A 20649-nucleotide genomic window follows, 5' to 3' on the forward strand; every position below is an offset into this window, starting at 1 on the left:
GGGGAAGGGAGGGGCCATTACTCAGCAGCTGTGGTCAAGCGGTCGTTGTCTCGTTCTTATTTTTTGTGAGAAAAGTTACAAAACATGAGGAATGGATTGGAGTTACCTTAAAAAAAGGCCCAGTTGTCCTATTTCCCACCCGTGGTCCATAACGTCCCTTAACCACCTACACGTTGAACTGTTCGCCCCCAGTGAAGCAGACTGAGGCAGGGTGCAGAATGCTGCAGGTGTGTAGTCAGAGAGCCCGCCGTCAGGAAAGGTGGCCCTCATCCAAACAACGACACGAAGGAGTATCCGGGTAAGAAGGAGCCACGGCAGAGTTGTCCTGTATCCCTCCACCTTTCCTTGGTTGGTTCTCTGCTTCCCTAAAGGGGTTACCCATGAGGTACCCTCCCTCCCCTTGAAAGATTTGATCCAAGTTTAGGCAAACTTTCTCCTCCTGTTTATAAGAGACAATTCCTTATATGTGGAAATACCTAATCATTCCTGGTATTTAATAGACACTCAAATATTTATGTCCAGCCTTCTTTTTATTTGTAGCATAATTAAACCAGACTGACACTTTCAAAAAGAATTTTGCTTTAAAAAAAGACAACTCCTCCAAAAAAATGTATACAGCATAAAAATATTTGACTTGAAAATTCCAACAAAAGCAACAAAACTGAGCCTCTAGGCCCTCTTCTAAAGTGGCAGTGTAGCCTGTCTTGGACGGGCCCAACTTCACTAGTTTCCACGAGACAGGTATCGCCTTCTTTACCACCACACAAAAAGTATCTTCTGGAGAAGCTTGTCTTGATCCTAAGCAAGTCTCAAGACCCTCGATTCGCTGGTTCAAACCCCCTACACTCCTAGGGTCTTTCTTGGTTCAGGTCGGTGACCTAAGAGACATACTAATTCAGGCAATCACAAAGACAGTAGTGATCACCATGATGAATGATCTAGGCCCAAGATTCCCCATCTTTTCACAAAACTTCGTGAAGACCTTTTCTTTATGATTTTTTTTTTTTTTGGTAAATCAGAAATCACCAGATTATCTTATCTAGTAATCTTGCCTCGGAAATTCCTATGTAGCACCATCAGCCAATGTGAGCTACTGGCGAGCATGTGAAACCTAGTGTTGTTACTCTGAGCCGATATTCTAGCCGAATGCAAACGACTTTCTTATTATTAGTCTGTCTGGCTTTATCTTAGATAAATGTGCCATTTCCGTGATGATTTTATATAAAATAGCTCCATTGTAATTTTTGTGGCCTCTTAAGTATCTTAGAACCACATATTGGGCATCATTGGTCTAGAGATTTCTAGACCTTTCGTGGTAAAATTAATCAAACCCCCTCACCTTGGGAGCAATCTAAAAGTATTCTTGGCTGAGTGCCCCCCCCCCCCCCCCCCCCCCGCCGTGGCAGTGGTTTTGCCTAGATATCCTAACGTAGGTCCACAGTTCACCCATTCAGTAGCCACTTGAGAGCCTGAGGGCCAGGCCTATGCTAGGTGATGGGCCTGCAGCAATAAACAAGACCCAGTCCAGTTGCTCGAACTCTAAAGAAGGAGACAGACGATTATTAATGCGATCATTGCTGTGACCAGCTGAGCTCAGAGTACTATGGGAGTGCAAAGAAGGCCCTAACTTGTGGGAAGAAGTGATATCCAAGCTTGAACCTGAGGAAAAGGGAAAGCCAAACGTAATACAGGGAGCAGTGTTCCAGGCAGTGGGGACAGTGTGCTCGCAGACCTAGAGGCAAGAGGGCCAGGAGCCGCAGGTTGTTCGGCAGGCTGAGTCGGAGCAGACAGGAGCGTAGCAATAGGAGGGGCTGGACGGACCAGATAGTAAAGGACCTTGTTAAACTTGGACTTGATCTGGAGCACGGTGGAAAGCCATGGGAAGGTTTGAAGCAGGGGAGTTATGGTGTTTTAGAATGACTCACTTGACAACAATGTGGAGGACAGACCAGAGGGGCAAGTCCAGAGGCCATCAATATCTTAGCTCCATGGTAACCTCTAGGATCTATTAAATTACATACTTCTCCAGCCACATCGAAATGCGAAATGCCATTTCCTTCCCAGAGTTGTTGCTTTTAATGCCCAATAGTCCTGTTTCCTTTCATTTTACTTCATGTATATTTTTGAGCTCTTATCTATAAGGCTCTCTGTTTCTCCACATTTTGTTTGGACAGTAGGCCTAGGACTGGGCTGTGGGACCTGGTCACAATCTGAGTGTTGCCAAGCAAACTGGGAAGGCTGTTCCATGGATTCCAAGCTTCTTACCAGACTTCATGTTGGGCTAAACTTATTTATTCTTTTGCTAAGGAAGACCAGCCCTGAACCAACATCCATGCCAACCTTCCTCCACTTTGCACGTGGGGCACCTCCACAGCATAGCCAGTGAATGGACTAGGTCCACACCTGGGATCTGAACCCGTGTACCCAGGCTGCTGAAGCGGAGTGTGTGGAACTCTGACCACTTAGCCATAGGGCTGAGCCCTGGGCTAAATTTTTAAAGTATAATGCTAGGTCACCTTCCACCATCCTCAAATGCTATGCTAGGTGTGCCAACCCAGCTCGGTGTGCTCTTGAGCCCCTCCCACCAGGTTTCCAGCTGCTAAACATGTCATGTGCATTTGAATATCATCAAATTTGAGTTGCCTTATTATCTTTCTTTCCTTGACCACTTGTTCTGGACTAGAGCCTGGGGGTGGAGATAGGTACAGTGATAGAGACAAAAGATTGAGAGTACAAGATGCAGTCTTCTGTGGGAAGCTAGATTGCACCATTAGTGTGGATTTTCCAATGCTTGCAGAATTAAATTCTGAAGCACAGTTTATATACCTTTTCTGAAATGTGTAATTGTTGAAGTCGGCTTCATATATTTCGCTATTAAGTATTCTCTTCCTGTGATGTTAATGACTTATTGTTTGGAGCAGGTGTTCTTAACCTTTTTCATGCCATGGACCTTTTTGGTGATTTGGTGAAGCCTATGGACCCCTTCTCAGAATAATGTTTTCAAACTCATAAGACTAAATATGAAGGCTTGCAAAAGAAACTAATTATATTAAAATACAGTTATTAAAATATTTTCAAAATTTTGTGATACAGTTATATATGTACTTTATTAACACATAAAATAACAAGGTCTAGTGGTGGTTCTAAAACTGTGATTTCAGAATAATTTCAGATTACTTTGAAATATATGCAACCACTGTCACGTGATATCTAAATGTGATCTCTATTGGTGATGAAGTCGCAGGTAATGCCAATACTACTGTCGGTGGTTCCTACGTTCATAATTGAAGGAAATAATGTGTTTCAGTTAGAAGTTAGTGAAAATAAAGATTTAATTCTTTTCCCATCCAAGTTCACTGAACCCCTGATTTAGAGGTTGTCTGATTTTACTTTGTCATTTTGAGTAAAGTATTGATGTTTGTTCAATTCTAAAGTATTTGGGCTATGTTCCTGCTCTTGGGGCTTTCTATGCTTGAATTGTCTTGCAGCGTTGGAACAGCAATAATTGAAGGCTTGGGTAGAAAGAAATCAGTGACTGATTAGAAATGAGAGCTTTCCACAAAAGCTCTTGAGATTGTTCCCTCAGCTACGCCGTGATGCAGTCCGTATTGGAGCCCCGCGTCTGCTAATAATACTGCTTGAGTGTGTCAACATCAGTAAAATTTGGATCATGTGCATTAAACAATATTATAATGCTGTCTCGTGACATCATCTACTTGGATGTTTCACAAGGGAGTTTGTCTATTGATTTCCGTGACTGTTGCAAAGCCGGTTGTAGGACTCTCCCTCTCACCTTCAGCGGGTCCTTCATCCCCCTCTAGGAGAGCAGGGTGGGGTTCACACCTCCATTTTAGAGTGGAGGAAGCAGAGTCTCAGAGAGGAGTGGCGGCCAGCCAGGGCGCCCAGGGCTGTGGAGAGGGGAGGTGGGATGGACGCTGAGGTGGGCCTGGCCTCAGCCCTGGGCAGTCTAGCAGCAGGTCTCTCGGCTCCCTGGGTCAGTCGAACTGCGGGGCCCACTTGGCATTCGACCCCGAGGTGGGCCCTGGACTAAGGAGCCAGCCCAGCCCTCCAGTGGATCTCTGTAATCGTAAAGAAAGCAAGGCATCCAGAAACAATATTGCACCCTCAAAGGGTGCAGAACGTGTTCACATATATGCACTCACTTCATCCTAACACAGCTCTGAGCCAAGTATTCTCACCCCCATTCTTCAGATGCGGAAACTGAGACAGAAGCTGTGACTTGAGGCCTTGAATTAGCTAGGCTTCAGTTTGGCAAGACTGGGATGAAAACCTAGATCCGTCTGGCTCCAGCTGGCGTCTGCTGATCTCGTGTCCAGAGGGTCTCCCAGCCACAGCCAGGCTGGGATGGAGCCCCAGACCGCGAGGAATCCAGAGAAAGGTAAATCCAGGGCAGCTGGGAGAGTTGAGGAAGGCTTCGTGAAGTGAGATTTTTACCTGGTCCTGGCAAGAACTGGATTTAGAAAGGCAGAGAGAGCCAGCGGAAGTCACCCTGGGCAAGAGACAAGCCACAGACTGGGAGAGCAATATATAACCTATGTAACAAGTGATTCAAATCCTGCAGAAAGACATCCATCAATCAACACGAAAAAGAAAAGCCACCCACAGAAAAATGGGTGACAGATGGGAAAAAGCACTCCTCCAGGGAGGAAAGGCGGAGGTTGGATGCACAAGAAAGGGCAGCAGAGCAGTGGGGACGGCAGGGCTTTTCAAAGTGAGCATGCTTCCAGATCTCCTGGGATCTGGTAAGACGCAGGGTCTGGTTTGGTAGGTCTGGATGAGACCTCATCTCTAAGCAGCTCCCAGATGACCTGGATGCTGCTGGTCCGAGGATCACGCTTTGGAGAAGCGAGGGTGTAGCTAGGGGAATAATGTAAACTTTTCAGCCAGCCAGGCCTGTATCCTGGCTCTGCCTCTTCTGTGAACCCTAGGCAGTAACTTAATGTCTCTGTGCCTCAGTTTCCTCATCTGTAAAATGGAGACAAGAATAGTCCCCATCTCCTGTGGTTGGGAGGACTAAATGAATTAATATACCTAAAGCGTGTGGTACAACATGTGGCAAAAGTAAGTGTTCAGTAAATGTTAGCGATTGGTGGTAGCAGAAGGAATCGCTAGAGAAATGCACGTTGGACTGCAGTGAGGCACTGTTTCACGCCTAGCCGACTGGCAGGCGTCAGAAGGTCTGCCGAGTTTGAGGCTGGGGGGGCCGGGGAGACAGAAACTCACACACTGCCGGCGGGAGTGCACGCCGGTCCAGCCACCTGGAAGGGCAGTTTGGCAGCATCTGGTCAGGTTGAGGGGCCCGATAGCGGGTTCCAGACGTGAACGTGTGTGTGTGTGTGTGTGGAGAGAGCAGCAGTGTGTGCAAACCAGTCACTGGAAGCAAACACGGCGCGTTGAGGAAACTGGCTGACTCGGGGCAGAGAGGGAGGGCCCCTTCCATTTTGCTGTACTTAATAGAAAAAAGTCCAGAGCAAAAATGACTAAATTTGTACTTGTGTTAACTCTGGATGGTGGATACATGATTATTTGTTACATTATTCTTACTTTTTTTTTGTATTTTTCTTAAGTTGTTAAAACCTTTTTCCAGGGGAGGGGAGAGGGGTGGAAGGGAGAGGTTGGAGCAAGAGGGGGGCGTGGGCCTGGTGGGGGGTTGGGTGTGGGGTGTGGGGGGAGGGGGGAGGATAGAGAGGTCCATTTGTTGGGACACCACCTTTCTTCAGGATTGAGTGGGCAAAAAGTTTAGAGAGTTGGGTGAGAAAGCTGAAGCTCAGCGAGGTCACACAGCGAGTGGTGGCACCCTTTGGACTAGCCAAAGTTCCTGCTCCTGCTAGAAGCTTCCCCTGCGTGGCCTGAGCAGGCCCAGCCAAGGTCAAGCGAGCCCGGAAAGGTGGAGGTGGAGGTGGGAGGATGCAGCCCAAGTCCTTTCTCCCCGAGGCATGACCTGCGGTGACACCAGGAAGTCAGCGTGAGCACAGGTCCCCTCCTCCTCCTTGCCGGGCCCTCCTGCTGCTCTTAGCTCAAGGGTTCTTGGCCTGAGCTGGAGGGACCCTATGCTTCCAGCACAGCGATTGCAGCTGTACCTGGACTGGAGCAGAGTCCAGAGGAAGGGACATCTCACATCCCTGAAGAGTCTTTTCATAAAGGAACGCTAGAGAATCACAGAGTCAAGGAAGGCCAGAGGTGGAAGGGCATGAGTTGGCCCAAGAATGCAAAATGGTCTCACGTAGGATTCTGCTCTCCACTCTGACACCCGTGGCAGGCATCACTAGTCAATCGCAAACCCTGAGTCCTGACCTCAGAATCCTCTGAGCTGCATGTTCCAGACATCCTCTGCCAATCACTTGCAGTCGGCATGCAAGATGAAACCCAGGTAGCTTCCTTAGCAGATGCCATGGGTGCCCTGCCCGTAACCCTCAGCCCTTTCCTTTTCAGGGCACGTCAGCTTAGCTTGCAGCTGCCAACACTGGCACTTCTTTGCCTAAAGCAGGTCAGTGGTGCCAGGAATCAACACCCTCCGGCAATCCTCAGCCAATGACTGGCAAGAGCTGGCAAATAAATACCCCAGTTCCCGGGGTGACTCTCAGGCTCATCTTCTCTCCGGCTCCCCGAATTCCTTGGCAGGAGAAAGTTCCACTTGCCCACAGTGGGAACGTGCTTGATAACCCGCCTCTTATGGATCCTTCCCTTCACTGTCTGGCCTGTCTCGCTTCCCTCACTCCCCGGCGGGCATTTCCTGGGGTCACTCCCAATTAAACCTACTTGCCTTCAGATCTGGTCCTGGGCTCTGATTATGGGGATCCCCAAACTAAGACACCCCCTTCATCTAGTCTAATCCTTTCATTTTATGGATGAGAGAACTGAGGCTCGGAGAAGGGGAGCCGCTTGCCCACACGGAGCCTGTGGCAGGGCCCTCATGAGAGCGCCGTTGTCCTCACCTATGGTTTAGCTCTTCCCGGTGCTGCTGCCTCCTGAGGGCTGCCCCTGCGTCTACCCATCCCACCCCCACCCCGGAGACTCAGCAGTTTATATCCCAATGCACCGGAAAAGGCCCGTGACAGGTTAGACACCCGTGGGTATCAGAGGCAGACCGCAGAGGGACGCGCCCTGGAGCCCTCATTTCTGGAGGTGGACACATCCCCTTCCTTGGTCCTGGGCCTCCAACCAGTCCCTTCAGCTCCCAGGGCCTTGGTCTCCTCAGCAGTGGGGTGAGGATGCAGGGGTGGCAGAAGGGGCTAGTCAGGTAAGCTCCCTGCCCCCCTCCCCCCATCACAGGCACCATCTCCGGAACAATTAAAACGCGCATGGCCACTTCTTTGAAGAAAATAATTTAAGATTATATTTGTTTTATAATTTTCATGGAAAATGCATATTCTTTCCACCTCCATTCCCTGTTTAATTGAAGAGAAGACTGTCAGTGAGAAAATGACCCCTGCCCTTTAGCCACCAGAGTGTTAATCCTGGGTGTTTCTGCCTGGCTTTTCGTGCAGCTGGGGCCCTGAGATCCTCTGGTCTCAGCACTGATGTGGAGGAAAAAGCATGTCTAAAAAGTGCGTGTGTTCAAACCTCACCCCTCCCCGGCTCTGTGTGACCCGAGAGTAGGTGCTCCCTCTCTGACCTCAGGCCCTTCCTCTGTAACTTGGGGATGAGGATTCCAACCTTGGAGTGTCGCCCCCAGACCCAGAGTGGGGAGGGCCGGGCAGGCGCGGGCGGGGGGTAGGGGCGGGGTTGGGGGGGGCGCCCTCCGCCTTTCCCCTACCGGGAAGGCAGCCTGGGAGGGAACTGCCCGCAGGGAGGGTGTGGCCGGGTGAGGCCCCTCCTCCCTCCTCCAGGCTGCCCCTGGTGACCAGGCAGAGAAACCTCGCTGAGTTCCCTGGTGCCGGGACTGGAGCTGGGGCTGGGAGCCACAGACATGAACAGGATCTCCCCCCAGGTTAGATCTGCCCTGAGCGGACTCCCACCTGGGGAGGTCAGTCTGGGGAAGGGGTGGGCCATGAGAGGGGAGCCGCTGAGGTGACTCAGCCCCAGGTTGTAGGGGACCCAACAGATGCACCAGCTACACAGTTCAGGTGGCTGTGCCGGGAGGGAGGCAGGAGGCCAGGGGAGGGAGCAAGCGGCATCATGGGGGGCCGCCTGAGCTGGTTTGAAGGATGAATGTTTGCAAGTGGACAGTGGAGGAAAACGCATTCCGGGCAGAGGGCACCATGTGGCCAAAGGTGTGGGAATGCGAAGTGGGCATGACGAGCTTGGGGCGTCTGCATGCTGGGGTGTGGGGGCCAGGGTTCCACCTCGGGCTCTCAGTGACCCTTCTGAAACACTCGTCTGTCTGGCTCCCTGAGGCTGGACCTCCCCTACCCAAGCCCACCCCTCATTCTGTTCTCTTCGGCAGGGGGAAGGCAATGGCAACTCTGCTGCTGGAACCAAAGCCCGCCCGGGAGGGGAAGGTAAGGCCTGGAGGGCCTGGGCCCTGGTGGGTCGCCCTTGGGCCTGGACCATTGCTACAGAGGCACAAAGAGGGCTCCTAAGGCTCCCGCTGTCCCCTGACCTCTGCCCCGTGTTGATGTTGTCCACTCCCATCTTCCTGGCCGGCCACGCTGACAGCCACCTGCTCACAGGGGTGTTCATTCTCTCCATGCGCAAGCAGTTGTGGAGCACCTGCTGTATGCTGCCTACCTCACAGGCGCTGCACACATGCAGTGCCACCTGTAACCTATCCAGGGAAGAGCTCCCATGTCAAATCCCCAACTCAGTGGGTGACCAGGCCGGTTCTCTTTACCTCTGAGGCGTCAGGGAGGCGCAATCACACACTTATTTAGCACCTTCTGGTGCCATTGACTCAGCGTGCAGCCAGGACGGTCCTCTTTCCCTCTGTGGAATAAAGGAAGGAAAGAACAGACATTTGTGGAGTGTCTACGATGTGCCCTGTCTTGGCCCACATTGGCTCAGCGACGACACAGAGCCCAAGGGGCGATGCTCATTACAAAGGCTCGAGGGTCTCCTCTAATCCTCAGGGCAGCTCTGAGAGGGGTTCCTGCTCTGGGGCAGTCACAGATGGCGCAGCTGAGGCTGAGAGAGGCTGGGGAACTCGGCCAAGCTGGGCTCCTGCACAGCTGGGGAGTGGGAGAGGTGGGGTTCAAATTCACATTGGGGTCCCTCTGGCTGAAGATCCCCGGGGCCTCTGTTGCTCCACACTGGCGTTTGTTTACTCCAAGTCCTGGCCCGTGGTGGGTGTGGTTGTGCAACAAATGGCGTCCTTTCCTGTCTGTCCGGGGAGTCGGCACCTAGGGGCTTCCTGGCTCTGACATGAGGCTCCTTCACCCGGGCGTGGGCCTCGCCTCTGCCAGGTCTGCCTCGAGTCTCGGCTGCGACCCCACCTTGCCCAAGGCCTGGGCTGCACAGATATTTGAGGAGTGGCTGCTGGCTGAGCAGGACGCCTCTCCTTGCCCCGCTTCACGCTGTCTCCCTGGTGACCTGACTTGGCCCTGTGTTTGCCGCCAACAAGGGGGCCCCTACCCAGGGCTGTGGGAATTCTATGCATTTGAAATCCATGCTGCATCTCCTGCTATCTCCTCCTCTTCCACACCCACCCTGGGCTCCAGGCACGCCAGGCACTTGCTGTCCCCCGGCTGCCATCCACCAGGCCTTTCTCCTCCTACGCTCGCCATGGAACACCCTCTCCTTGCACCCTCCCTTCCCTATCTGTGGCAGCGCCCTCCTCCGAGCAGCCTGGCACCTTGCTCACACTCTCTTCCCTACACTCCCCACCTGGCCCTGCGAGCCGCCGGTGCGGGTACAGGTCTGACTGGCCGGTGAGTGCAAAGCAGGCAGCTCAGATATGTGAGTGGACTGGATAGAAATCACCCAAACTGTCCTGAACTGGGCCAGGCCTTCCCTTGTCCCCTGGATCTCTGGGTCAGAGAATTCACAAAGCACCTACTGTGTGCCTGTCAGCCCTGCTCCTGCCCCTCTCTGAGACAGCCCTGGCCCCACAGCAACTGTGGTGCCCACACCCTCCTTTCCACCTGTCTGCCTTGTCTTCCAAGTGCCACCACGAGCTTTTGGGGGAAGAACCAGAGCTGCGACTGCTCCCGTGTCCTCTGCAGAGCGGGGCACCTCCCAGATCCCTAACGAAGCTTCCTTTCGTTATTTCACCAGCAAGCAGAAGTTAGAGGGGCGGAGTGAGGTGGAGGAGGCGGCGTCTCCTCTTGCCATGGTTCCCACAGGTGGCGGGTACAGCCCAGCACGTCACAGGTGTCAGCAAACACTATGACAGCTAAAGCCCTTCTAGCACCTACTATGCGCCAAGTGCCATTCTAATACGTCAGCTGGCTCGAGCCTCTCAACGCCTCTAAGGCAGCTATCATGACTCCATTTTCCATGTGAGGGCACAGGCACAGAGAAGTAAAGTGACTTCTCCGGGTGGCCCAGCTGGCAGGCAGTGGAGCTGAGATTCCAGCCAGCATAGTGGCGGGCTGCAGAGTGCACTGTCAGTTGGCATCGTGGAGGGGGCACTGGTTTGGGCGGCAAGTAGGTGTGGACTCACATCCCAACGCCACACGAGGTGACCTGGACCTTTCCTTCTCTGAGCCCCAGTTTCCTCATCTATAAAATGAAGCTTGTTTTGAAAAATAAAAATACCTGCTGTGAAGGGCCTGCTTCAGATCTTCCCCAGGTGGGCTCCATGAGCGTGGGTGCACGCTCCCTGCCTCCTGAGGAGACAGCCTCACGGAAGGGCCGGAGACCAGGGACCCTCTCCTGACCACCACTCACCAGCTACTGGACCCAGGCCAGGGCGGCCTTGGGCGGGTGGGCCCTCAGGCAGAACTGAGAGCGTCATGGCGGCTCAGGAGTCCCGACATCCAGAGAAGCCCTTCCTGCCCCAAGACCCCCAGCGGGGAGGGACCACTTGTCTGACAGAGGAGGGGGCGTCCCTGGGCCCAGCACTGTCTGCTCCATCACCAGTTTCCCGCCCCACACAGCCGACTGCAGCCCGCTCTGCTGCTCGCGCCGAAGGGCCTGTGTCTCTGCCATCCTGCTGCTCCTGCTGGCCACTCTTGCGGCCCTGATCGCCCTGGTTGCCATTTGTGGACCCCCACCAAGGACACCAGGTCAGGGTGGTCAAGAGAGGGTGGGGTCAGACTTGCTGGGAGGGAATGGGGCTGGGAGGGAATGCCTGACTTCTCCATGAAGTGACTTTTGGACAATTCCTTAGGGTGTGTGCACAGATGCAGGCACACACACTGACATATACGTCTCTGAGCCTCCATTTGCACATCTGTAATGTGAGCTGTTGAGAGGACCCAGCTCTTATGGTCTGCCTCCTCCAGGAAGCCTTCCTTGACCCAAGCTGGGTTAGAAGCCTTGTCTTGGTCCCCAGAGTCCCCACACTTCTTCTTCCCCTGGCCTGTTGTCCAGGGTGGTGCCGTCCAACTGTGTGTGTGCCTCCACCATAGAGGACAGGGGCCTGTCCAGTACATCCCTGCAGCCGCAGCAAACCCCAGCACAGCCCCTGCCCTCAGGGGGCCAGCAGTTTGGCGAGCGACATGAACGTTGATCAAATAAGTGCATCAGGCAAGGTTAACGGGGCCTTGAGAGTCTGGAACAGGGCTCTGACAGGGCCAAGGGTCAGGGTGGGCACCTTGAGAAGTGAGAGGCGTGAAGGGAAAGTGGGAACTGGTTAGCGGAGGGAGGCAGGAAAAGCACCCCAGGAAGAGGGAGCACCAAGTGCAGCGTCCCCAGGGAGGAAACGTGAGCAGAAGGAGAGACGGAGAGATGCCCAGTGGGCACGGAGGGCACGAGCAGGGGCGGGGCCAGTGCCCAGGGCCTCAAGGTTGCCCTGAGGCGGAGATTCCACCCAGAGTGCCTGGGAGGAGGTGAGCTGGGGGAGGGGGTCACCAGAGCCACCTGTCTGAGAGGCGGCTCCATAGCCAGGTGTGTGTGTGTGTGTGTGTGTGTGTGTGTGTTAGCACGGGCACTGAGGGTAGATGTGAACAACATGAGGAGTCACATTCCTGTGTGCACACACGTGTCTGTCTGTGTTCATGTGTGTCCATGAGTGTGTCTGTGTGTGTCAGTGTGTATGCAGGTGTCTGGATGTGCGTGTGTCTATGTATGCATGCACACGTTTGTGGGTGTGCACATGTGTGCGCACACATCTGTGTATGTGTGAGTGCATCAATGTGTGTATGTGTGTGTGCCTGTGTGTGCACCTGTGTGTGTGTGTGTGACAACGTGAGTGTCTCTGAGAGTCATCCCCCCTCACACTAGCTGAGACAGTTCCAGGAGCGGAGACGTGGTTCACACGTGCACAGACGCACAGGCACAAACCCACTCCCATCTCCATCCTGCACACTCATGCACTCACACATACAGCCTGTGGAGCAGGGGCGACCGCTGGCTCGTCTGCCCGTTTCTCTCCTTGCGCTCTTTGGGGCGGCCCTGGGGCGGGTGTTCCCTGCACTGGGCGGAAGGCAGGCTCTCAGAAGGACGGGCGTGTTCCTTGCTGCCCACCGTTCCCGGACGCTGGGGCGGCAGCCGTGCCTCGGCTGGCGCCCGGCTCTGGGTCTCTCTCCTCCCATTTATAAAGTGGGGCGAATGATGACACCTCACAGGGGTGTTTGGGGGAAATAGACTAAAAACACGGAAGTGCTCTGCACCCTGTAGAGCTGTGCCCGGATGTAGGGGTTACGGCCTGACGGCCTGACGGTCCCCAGCCAGCCCCATAGATTGCTCTGACAAGCTAACCCGGCACCAGGAGCTCCACTGCTTGCTGACTCGAGCCCGTCCTCAGGAGCTTCCCAGGAAAGCAGGGTACTGTGGCTGACTCTGCACATTCCATGTTCTGCGATTATTCACACAGAAGCTTTTATGTAAGCTCCTCGATGGTCCTCTGGGGTGTGTGCCGTGGTCTCCACTTTGCAGACAAGGAAGCTGAAGCTCAGAGAGGTCGAGTCACCCGCCCAAGGTCACACCGCTGGCAAGCCTTAGAGCTGAGGCTTGGACCCCATCTCCGGCACCGAGCCCAGTATCCTCCCTGCTGTCACAGCCTGGCAGGCCAGCCCAGGGTGGGGCTCAGGTGCGGGAATCTGGAGATGTCCATGTGAGCACCACCTGTGACCCTCTGGGGTCCCCGCTGCCGCTCAGGGGCCCAGGCCTGTGTGACACCGAAGAACAGGACGGGCTTCCTGTGCCATGACCGGAGGAGCTGCATCCCGGCCCACGGGGTCTGTGACGGCATCCGCACCTGTGCCCATGGCGAGGACGAGGACGAGGCCTTGTGCCGTGAGTACCTGCCGGGTCCCGCCCCTGCCCCGACGGGCCCTCCTCCCGTCCCCCAACTTGGACTCTCCCTGCAGACATACTGAACCCTGATCATCGCTGCACAGACCAGGTACCTTCATGTCCCCAAGACTTTGCTTATGTGGTGCCCCTCAGCCGGGAACTCCTGCTCTCACCCCTGTCCCAGTCGCAGGCACACACACATGCCCACGTGAGGGAATGTCTCACTCTGTGCACCTCCATGTCCAGAGAACCTGTATCCAATCTTCATGGCAGACTTCAAGTGTTACCTCCACCAGGAAGCCTTCTCTGACTCCTACACTAGGTTAGGGTCCCTCCTCTGAGCTCCCTCAGCCCCTCTGCTTCCCTGTGTCCCAGCCCTAGTCACAGTGGCTGTCCCTCTCGATTGGCATGTTTGCTGCCCCCATCAGACTGTGCACTCCTTGGGGGCCACCTGGTCTGCTTGATCTTGGGGCCCCAGTGCCTGGCATGGCACAGAGGGGTGTCCAGAATGATCTGCCTGAATGATAGAATGAGCGGGTGAATGAATGAATGGGAAGATCTGGCCCCAGACCTGAGAGACCTGATAGTTCTCAGGAGAGAGGAGCCACGGCTCCCTGGAAGGAGCACTTTCCGTGTAGGAGGGAGAGAGCCTGGTGGGTTGCAGGGGGTGGGGTGGGGGTGGGTCGTTGCATCATGGACCCTCAAGACTAGAAGAGATCTTAAAAGTCATCTCGTCCATGTCCTGGCTCACGCCCAAATCCCCTCTGTAACAAACCCGACAGAAGCCACCCAGCCTCTGCTTGCATGCTCCTGGGATGGGGAGCTCACTACGACTTGAGGCAGCTGCTCCCATGATTGCCTGGTTTTTCCATTCCCATGTCTCCCTCCTACCGAGTTTAGAGCTGCCTCACAGGTGCATCCTTGGTGGGTTCCAACTCTGCCCTCTCATCGACCCCCACCTCACAAACCACACTCAAATCTCTGTCCCGTGACGGTGGCACTGCATGGATTTGCAGACAGCTTTCTTGCCCCCGTGAATGTCTCCTTCCCAGGCCCCACTCTGGACTCCACAGTCGTCCCCCTTGTGATTGGTCTTCCCTACTCCACAGAATACGTCCCAACTGTCCATGTCCCTCTGCCTGGAAAGGCTCCAGAAGCATCCATGACACTTCTGTCTGGCTCTGGCCAGTTCAAGGAACAAAGGCTTTCCCCTCCCTAGTCTGGGCTATAGTTTGGCTGACTCTATAGTGGTGGCCTGAGTTTGTGATAATTTTTGGTAGCGCTGGCACGCTGCTGCCTAACACAGAACACGCTTTCAAGAAGGGTGCTCCAACGCCCTCTCGCAGCGTCCCTGAACCCACACCCCCTGAGCTCTGGGACCCAAGGGCGAGAATTCACGTTTACTCTCGTTATGTTCCGGTTGGAGGAGGCTTCCTGGAGGTGGAGGAACTTGAACCTGGACTGGAAGGTGGAATGGTTTTGGAGAGGTGTCCAGGAGGACGTTTCTGGAGGGAGGAATAGTGCAAACGTGCCAGAGCTGAGGAAGGAAGGGGGAGGGGGGCGGCTCTCTGGGCTTCTTGGTGGGTGTGCAGGGAAGACCCCTCCTCTCCCTCGGCTCGACCTCCTCCCCAGGAGACCCTCTCCCGTGCCCTTCCTGGACGGTTGGGCGGGGCCCCGACTTTGGCAACTGCCGGGGTGGGAGGACCATCCACCTCCAGATGGCCCCGAGACAGCTGTGGCCGGATGTGGACTTCCTCCTGCCTGTGCCTCTGTAGGAGATGTGCCCCAGAGCCTCCCCCGCTTCCTCGTGGCCCACTGTGGACACCCGGCCTCCTGGATCTACTCGGACCAAAAGTGTGATGGGACCAACAACTGCGGGGACTGCTCGGATGAACTGAGTCCAGGTGGGGGTCTGGGCACAGGCTGGGCTGGGGCAGGTGGCCAGGCAGTGGCCAGAAGGCAGAGGTTGACCAAGGAATCTCTGAGGTTCCCCAGGCATCCCCTTCTTGCAGGCTAGGAAGAAGTTTTCCACCTCACTTGAATGCCTCCAGTGGTGGGGTGCTCACTACCATACTAAGTGGCTCCTGGAGGGTGATTCTTCTGTGGTGAGGAACTTATCATCAATGGCACAGATAGGGAAACCCAGAGGGTGGTCATGCGAGGAGTGCATACACGGCCTAACTGGCATCTGAACCTGGGTTTCCCTCACCAACCAACCTCCCAACAACCCTGTGAGGGAAGCAGGGCAGGAATCACTGGCCCCAATTCATATGTAGGTAAACTGAGGCCAGAGAGGAGAAAGTACTTTCTACCGTGAGGGATCAGAAGGGAGCTTGAGTGTAAACCCTGGACTCCTGACCCCAAATCTGGAGCTCTTTCACTGCCCCAGACAGTCCTTTCAATCTCTTCACGAGCGTTCAATCAACAAACATGTTGAGCACTGTTAGGGGCTGGGCCTGGTGCCAGGTTCTGCTGGGGGACAGTCAGGAGTCAAACGTGCGTCCTATCCCCAGGAACCACTTCATGCTGATGCCAAAAGGAAGTGCTGGGGACCTGGAGAGGTTTTGTTCTTTGGGAGGGGGAGTAAGAATCCAGGAGACTTCCAGAAGAGGCAGTGCTCAAGCAGGCCTCAGAGAATGGCAGGGTTTCCACACCCACATGCGGGTGTGCAGGGGAGACCACTGGAGGCCCAGGGCACAGGGGGAAGGAAGGAAGTCCGTGAGGCCCCCTTGGGACCCTGATGAGGCTGAGTTCGGCTGAGGGAGGGAGGATGGGCTGGGGAGCCGATGAGCTCCCACTAATATTAGACCATGGATCGTATGCCTGGCACTTGGCCTATCTTCCTGAATAACAGCCTTGAGGAGATGAGGAAACTGAGGCTCAGATAGGGTGAGAGGCTTGCTTGAGGTCACACAGCCTGTGAGTTGGGGAGTCTAGATTCTCTCTCCCTCAGGGAAATAAGGAATACAGTCAAGCCATGTCAGATGGAGTGGGGCTGTGGGCAGCTACAGCAGGCTTCAGGGCTAGGGAGTGCCCTGGTGCACGGGCAGTCCGGGGCGCAGCAGCTGTTCTTCTGCCGGCTCTTTTCCCCGCAGTGTGCCCGCCCTGTGGCCCTGGGTGGTGGCGCTGCCCCTCGACCGTCTTCAGGTTCTGCGGCTGCATCCCGAGGAGCCTCTGCCGGGACCATGTGCAGCACTGCTCTGACTGGTCCGACGAGTACTCCTGTCCTGGACCCTGAGAGGCCACGCAGGCCAGAGGCTGGTTGGAATGGCACTGAGAACCCTTCACATGGCCACCGAGTCCAAGGACACGAGGGCTGGAAGCTGCCTTCGAGATCATCTAGTGGGATCTACGCACCGCCATCTCTGAATAGGAATTGCCTCTCCTGCTTTCAAGTTGTTCAGCCTCTGCTTGAATGCTTCCAGCGACAGGGAGCTCACTACAATGTTAGGCAGCTCCTAACAAAGATGAGGGGAATCTGCTTCCGTGATTTCAGTCCTGTTTCTGGGGCCACACCCGGGAAACCTGCTCCTCTGCCCCAAGACAGGCTTGCAGATCCTGAGCTCATCACCCCTTGGAGAAAAGATGAGTCTGGGGCTCAAACGCCACTCTGAGGAGGAGCCCTTATGGCTGGCACACATGTGAAGTGTATGCCGCTTCCCGGCCCTCTGGCCCTTAAGGCAGACATTAGACACGGCCTTAGATTTTTCTCAACTCCATGATCCTAGCAGGCCCCTCCGAGTGGTCACATGACACGTGCCTGAGATGGGTATTTGTCACCCTCCCAGTGGGGAGCCATCCCCAGAGGCTCTGAGCTGTGGAATAGAAGGTTGGAGAATGAGAATCCCTCTGTCCGTCCATTCCCCACCCTCCACCCCCCACTCTCCACCCACGACCAGCTGCCCAGCCAAACAGCCCAGGGTTCTTGAAACAGGGATTTATTTGCGCCTGGAGCCGAGTGAATTAGCTCTTTCTCTGCATCCCTTCCCAGTCGGGCAAGGATGGATATATCCATTAGACAGATGAGGAAACTGAGGCCCAGGGAGAAATGACTTGCCCAGCATCATACGGCAAAGTCAGGGCTGGAACGGGAACTCAAACACAGCCGACGGTGTCCCAGCCCCACAGCCTTTCCTGCTACCAGCATGGTTATGCCTTGGCCGGGCAGAGTCTCTGTTGGGTATTTAAAAAGGTAGCATGAGAGTCAGAGAGTGGCCCTCCCTTTATTCTGAAAGAGAGCCCTGGTCTCTGGCCAAAAAGAAGGTTCCTGTTGAGGAAGACAGACATACCCTTGCTGGAAATTAATAAAATTGGTTTTATGTGTCAGTATGCATGAGGTTTGAACTGAAAATGGGCGCCTGAGGACCGGTTCGCCCTGGTTCACTCCTTGCTGCATTCATCCATTTGCTCACTACACAGTTTGCGCACCTGCTCTGGGCCAAGCCAAGCACTGGGCACTGGGAAGTGGAGAGCCTGGATCCCAGTGTACAAGGGACACAGGGTCTCATGAGGAGGCGCCTCCACCATGGAGGGATGGCTGGGACTGCAGAAAATGCTGGGCTGAGGGCGCCAGGGAGGGGCCTTTGGAGGCAGGACACAATCACATCTCTGGCCCTGGTGACCTGAGGACGAGCTCCTGGGACAAGGTGCCTCTGGGGTCCTAACAGAGGGACAGTCAGCCCTGGGCTCCAGCATTGTTGGCTGAGCCTGTCTCCAACTGTGGCATGAGTGAGGCACTGCAGGCTCACTGGGGGCATCCGCAGTTCTGATGACTGATCAGAGGAGCCTCCTTCCCAGATGAGGGCATTTGGGTGCCATCCTGGAGGGCAGGAGAGTTTCCAGAAGGGCATGCCCAGCTCCTGGGCCACGTGAACAAAGGCATGGGGATATGACAGGGGACGGCTCAGCGAGGGAATGCCCAGCAGGCCAGAGTGGCCAAAGCATGAGTGGGGCTCAGGAGGCAGGAGGAGGTGAGGAGGTGAGCAGGGATGCTGTCCTGGAGGGCATGGTGTGTCACACTTCATCCTAAGAACAGTCGTGTCATCAAGGCATGATAAGCAAGGACATGATCTGGAGCTACAGTAACCATTAATCACCACAGTCCAAGAAAGAGATGCCAGCTGGGAGAGCAGCACAGTGAGAGAGATGGCCAGCTGGGGGAGGTGCACAGCTGGGGAGAGGCACCCAAGTCCCACCTGGCACTCCAGCCTTGCACTCCAGCCCCATGTTCGCCAGGAGCATGGTGCCGTGAGGGGGGCGCCAGCTGGGGGAGGTGCACAGCTGGGGAAAGGTGCCCCATCCCTGCCTAGCACTCCAGCCCCATGCTCCAGCCCCACGTTCACCAGGAAAGCACCACAGTGAGAGAGGGGCCAGCTGGGGGGGAGGGTGCACAGTTGGGGAGAGGTGACCTGTTCCCACCTGGTGCTCCAGCCCTGAGCTCCAGCCACACAATCATGAGGAGCACCACATGGAGAGAGAAGCTGAGGCTAGGGGAAGCACAGGGGAAGGAGAGTCCCCCTCCCCCCCGCCCAGTGCTCCAAATCTGCCATTGGCCAGAGCATTGCACAGTGAGAAAAGCAGTTAGTGGCCAGAGCTGGGGAGCACCTGATCGTGCTGGGCCCAGAATTCACAGTGCCTGAGCCCCATCCACTGAAGGTATGTGGCAGCAGTGACAAGATAATAACACCACACAGAGGCAAAAATCCACACCATCAAGCAGTATGAGAAAGTATATTAAATCTCCAGACCAAAAGGAAAATGACAAGTACCCAGAAAGCGGCACAGAAATCTATAACCTGACAAAGACATTCAAAATGTCTTTTGTCAAAATGTCAAAATTCAAAATAGCTATCATAAAAAAACTCAATGAGTTACAAGAAAACACAGGAAGGCAAATTAATGAATTCAGGAGCTTCATTACAAAAGAGATTGAAACTTTAAAGAAGAACCAATCAGAATTGTTGGAGATAAAAAACACAATGGATGAGATTTTTAAAAATCTGGACTCCCTAAACAACAAAACTGACAATATGGAAGATCGAATTAGCAATTTTGAAGACAATACTATAGAAATGCTTCAGAGGGAGAAGAGAGAACTAAGACTAAAAAGAAATGAAGAGGCTCTCAGAGAAATGTCTGACTCAATTAGGAAATGCAACATATAGGTATTACAGAGGGGGAAGAGAAGGAGAATGGAGCAGAAAGCTTGTTCAAAGAAATAATAGCAGAGAATTTCTCAAATCTGTGGAAGAAGATGGAAATCCACGTGAAACAGGCTATCAGAACTCCCAACTATGTTAATGTAAAAAGACCCACTGCAAGGCATATATTAGTAAAGCAGACAAAAGTCAATGACAAAGGAAAAATATTAAGGGCAGCAAGGCAGAAGAAAATAACTTACAAAGGAACCCCTATCAGCCTTTCAGTAGATTCCTCAGTAGAAACCCTTACAAGCTAGGAGAGAGTGGAAGGGTATATTCAAAATCCTGAAAGACAAAAACTTTCAGCCAAGAATATTCTATCCAGTGAAAATCTCCTTCAGATACAACAGAGAAATAAAAACTTTCCCAGATAAACAAAAGCTAAGGGAGTTCATTGCCAAAAGACCCACCCCCCTACAAGAAATCCTCAAGAAGGCCCTCATACCTGCAAGGAAAAAAAAACACAGCAGGAAAGGGGCTACAAAGCCTGAGCAAGGAGATGAACAAGTCTGCACCAATCAGAAATTGGCAGCTCTCTATAAGATCAGTTGGTAAACACTTAACTCTTACATCAAGGATAAAGAAAAGGATAACTCCAAAATAAAAATTATATCAACACCTTAACCACAAATGCACAACACAAGGTGGAATAAGATATGACAAAAATAACTTAGAAGGGAAAGAGGAAAGGAATGGAATCAGTATAGTCTAAGGAAATAAGAGGCAATCAGAAAATGGACTGTCTCACCTGCAAGACTTTTTATACGAACCTAATGGTAACCACTAAACAAACAATTAGAACAGAGACATATACAATAAACAAGGAGAAAATGAAGAAAACCAACATAGAAAGATACCTAATCAAATCAGTAGCCCGATATACATGGGACAAGAAACAATGGATATGCAGAAAAACCAGAAAATGTGCAATAAGATGGCAGTATTATGGGGCCCGCCCAGTGGCGCAGTGGTTAAGTGTGCACGTTCTGCTTTGGCAGCCCAGGGTTCACCACTTCGGATCCTGGGTGCGGACATGGCGCCACTTGGCAAGCCATGCTATGATAGGCGTCCCACATACGAAGCAGAGGAAGATGGGCAAGGATGTTAGCTCAGGGCCAGTCTTCCTCAGCAAAAAGAGGAGGATTGGCAG

General features: G+C 53.7%; 1 protein-coding gene across 2 annotated transcripts; it reads left to right on the forward strand.

The window, feature by feature from the left end:
* The first annotated feature begins 7826 nt into the window (after positions 1-7826).
* LDLRAD1 (low density lipoprotein receptor class A domain containing 1) lies at positions 7827-17626 on the forward strand. 2 transcript variants are annotated; one of them, XM_023629573.2, is made up of 6 exons: positions 7827-7951; positions 8408-8462; positions 10998-11126; positions 13162-13299; positions 15075-15203; positions 16395-17626. In XM_023629573.2, exons 1-6 carry the CDS (start codon positions 7931-7933, stop codon positions 16535-16537), a joined length of 615 nt encoding a protein of 204 aa, XP_023485341.1. In that variant the 5' UTR covers positions 7827-7930; the 3' UTR covers positions 16538-17626. The 2 variants fall into 2 exon arrangements, with proteins under 2 accessions (XP_023485341.1, XP_023485340.1); XM_023629572.2 differs by having other exon boundaries at positions 7856-7987.
* Positions 17627-20649: the final 3023 nt, after the last annotated feature.

This window comes from Equus caballus, chromosome 2 (assembly GCF_041296265.1).
Source record: "Equus caballus isolate H_3958 breed thoroughbred chromosome 2, TB-T2T, whole genome shotgun sequence".
Lineage (NCBI taxonomy): Eukaryota > Metazoa > Chordata > Mammalia > Perissodactyla > Equidae > Equus > Equus caballus.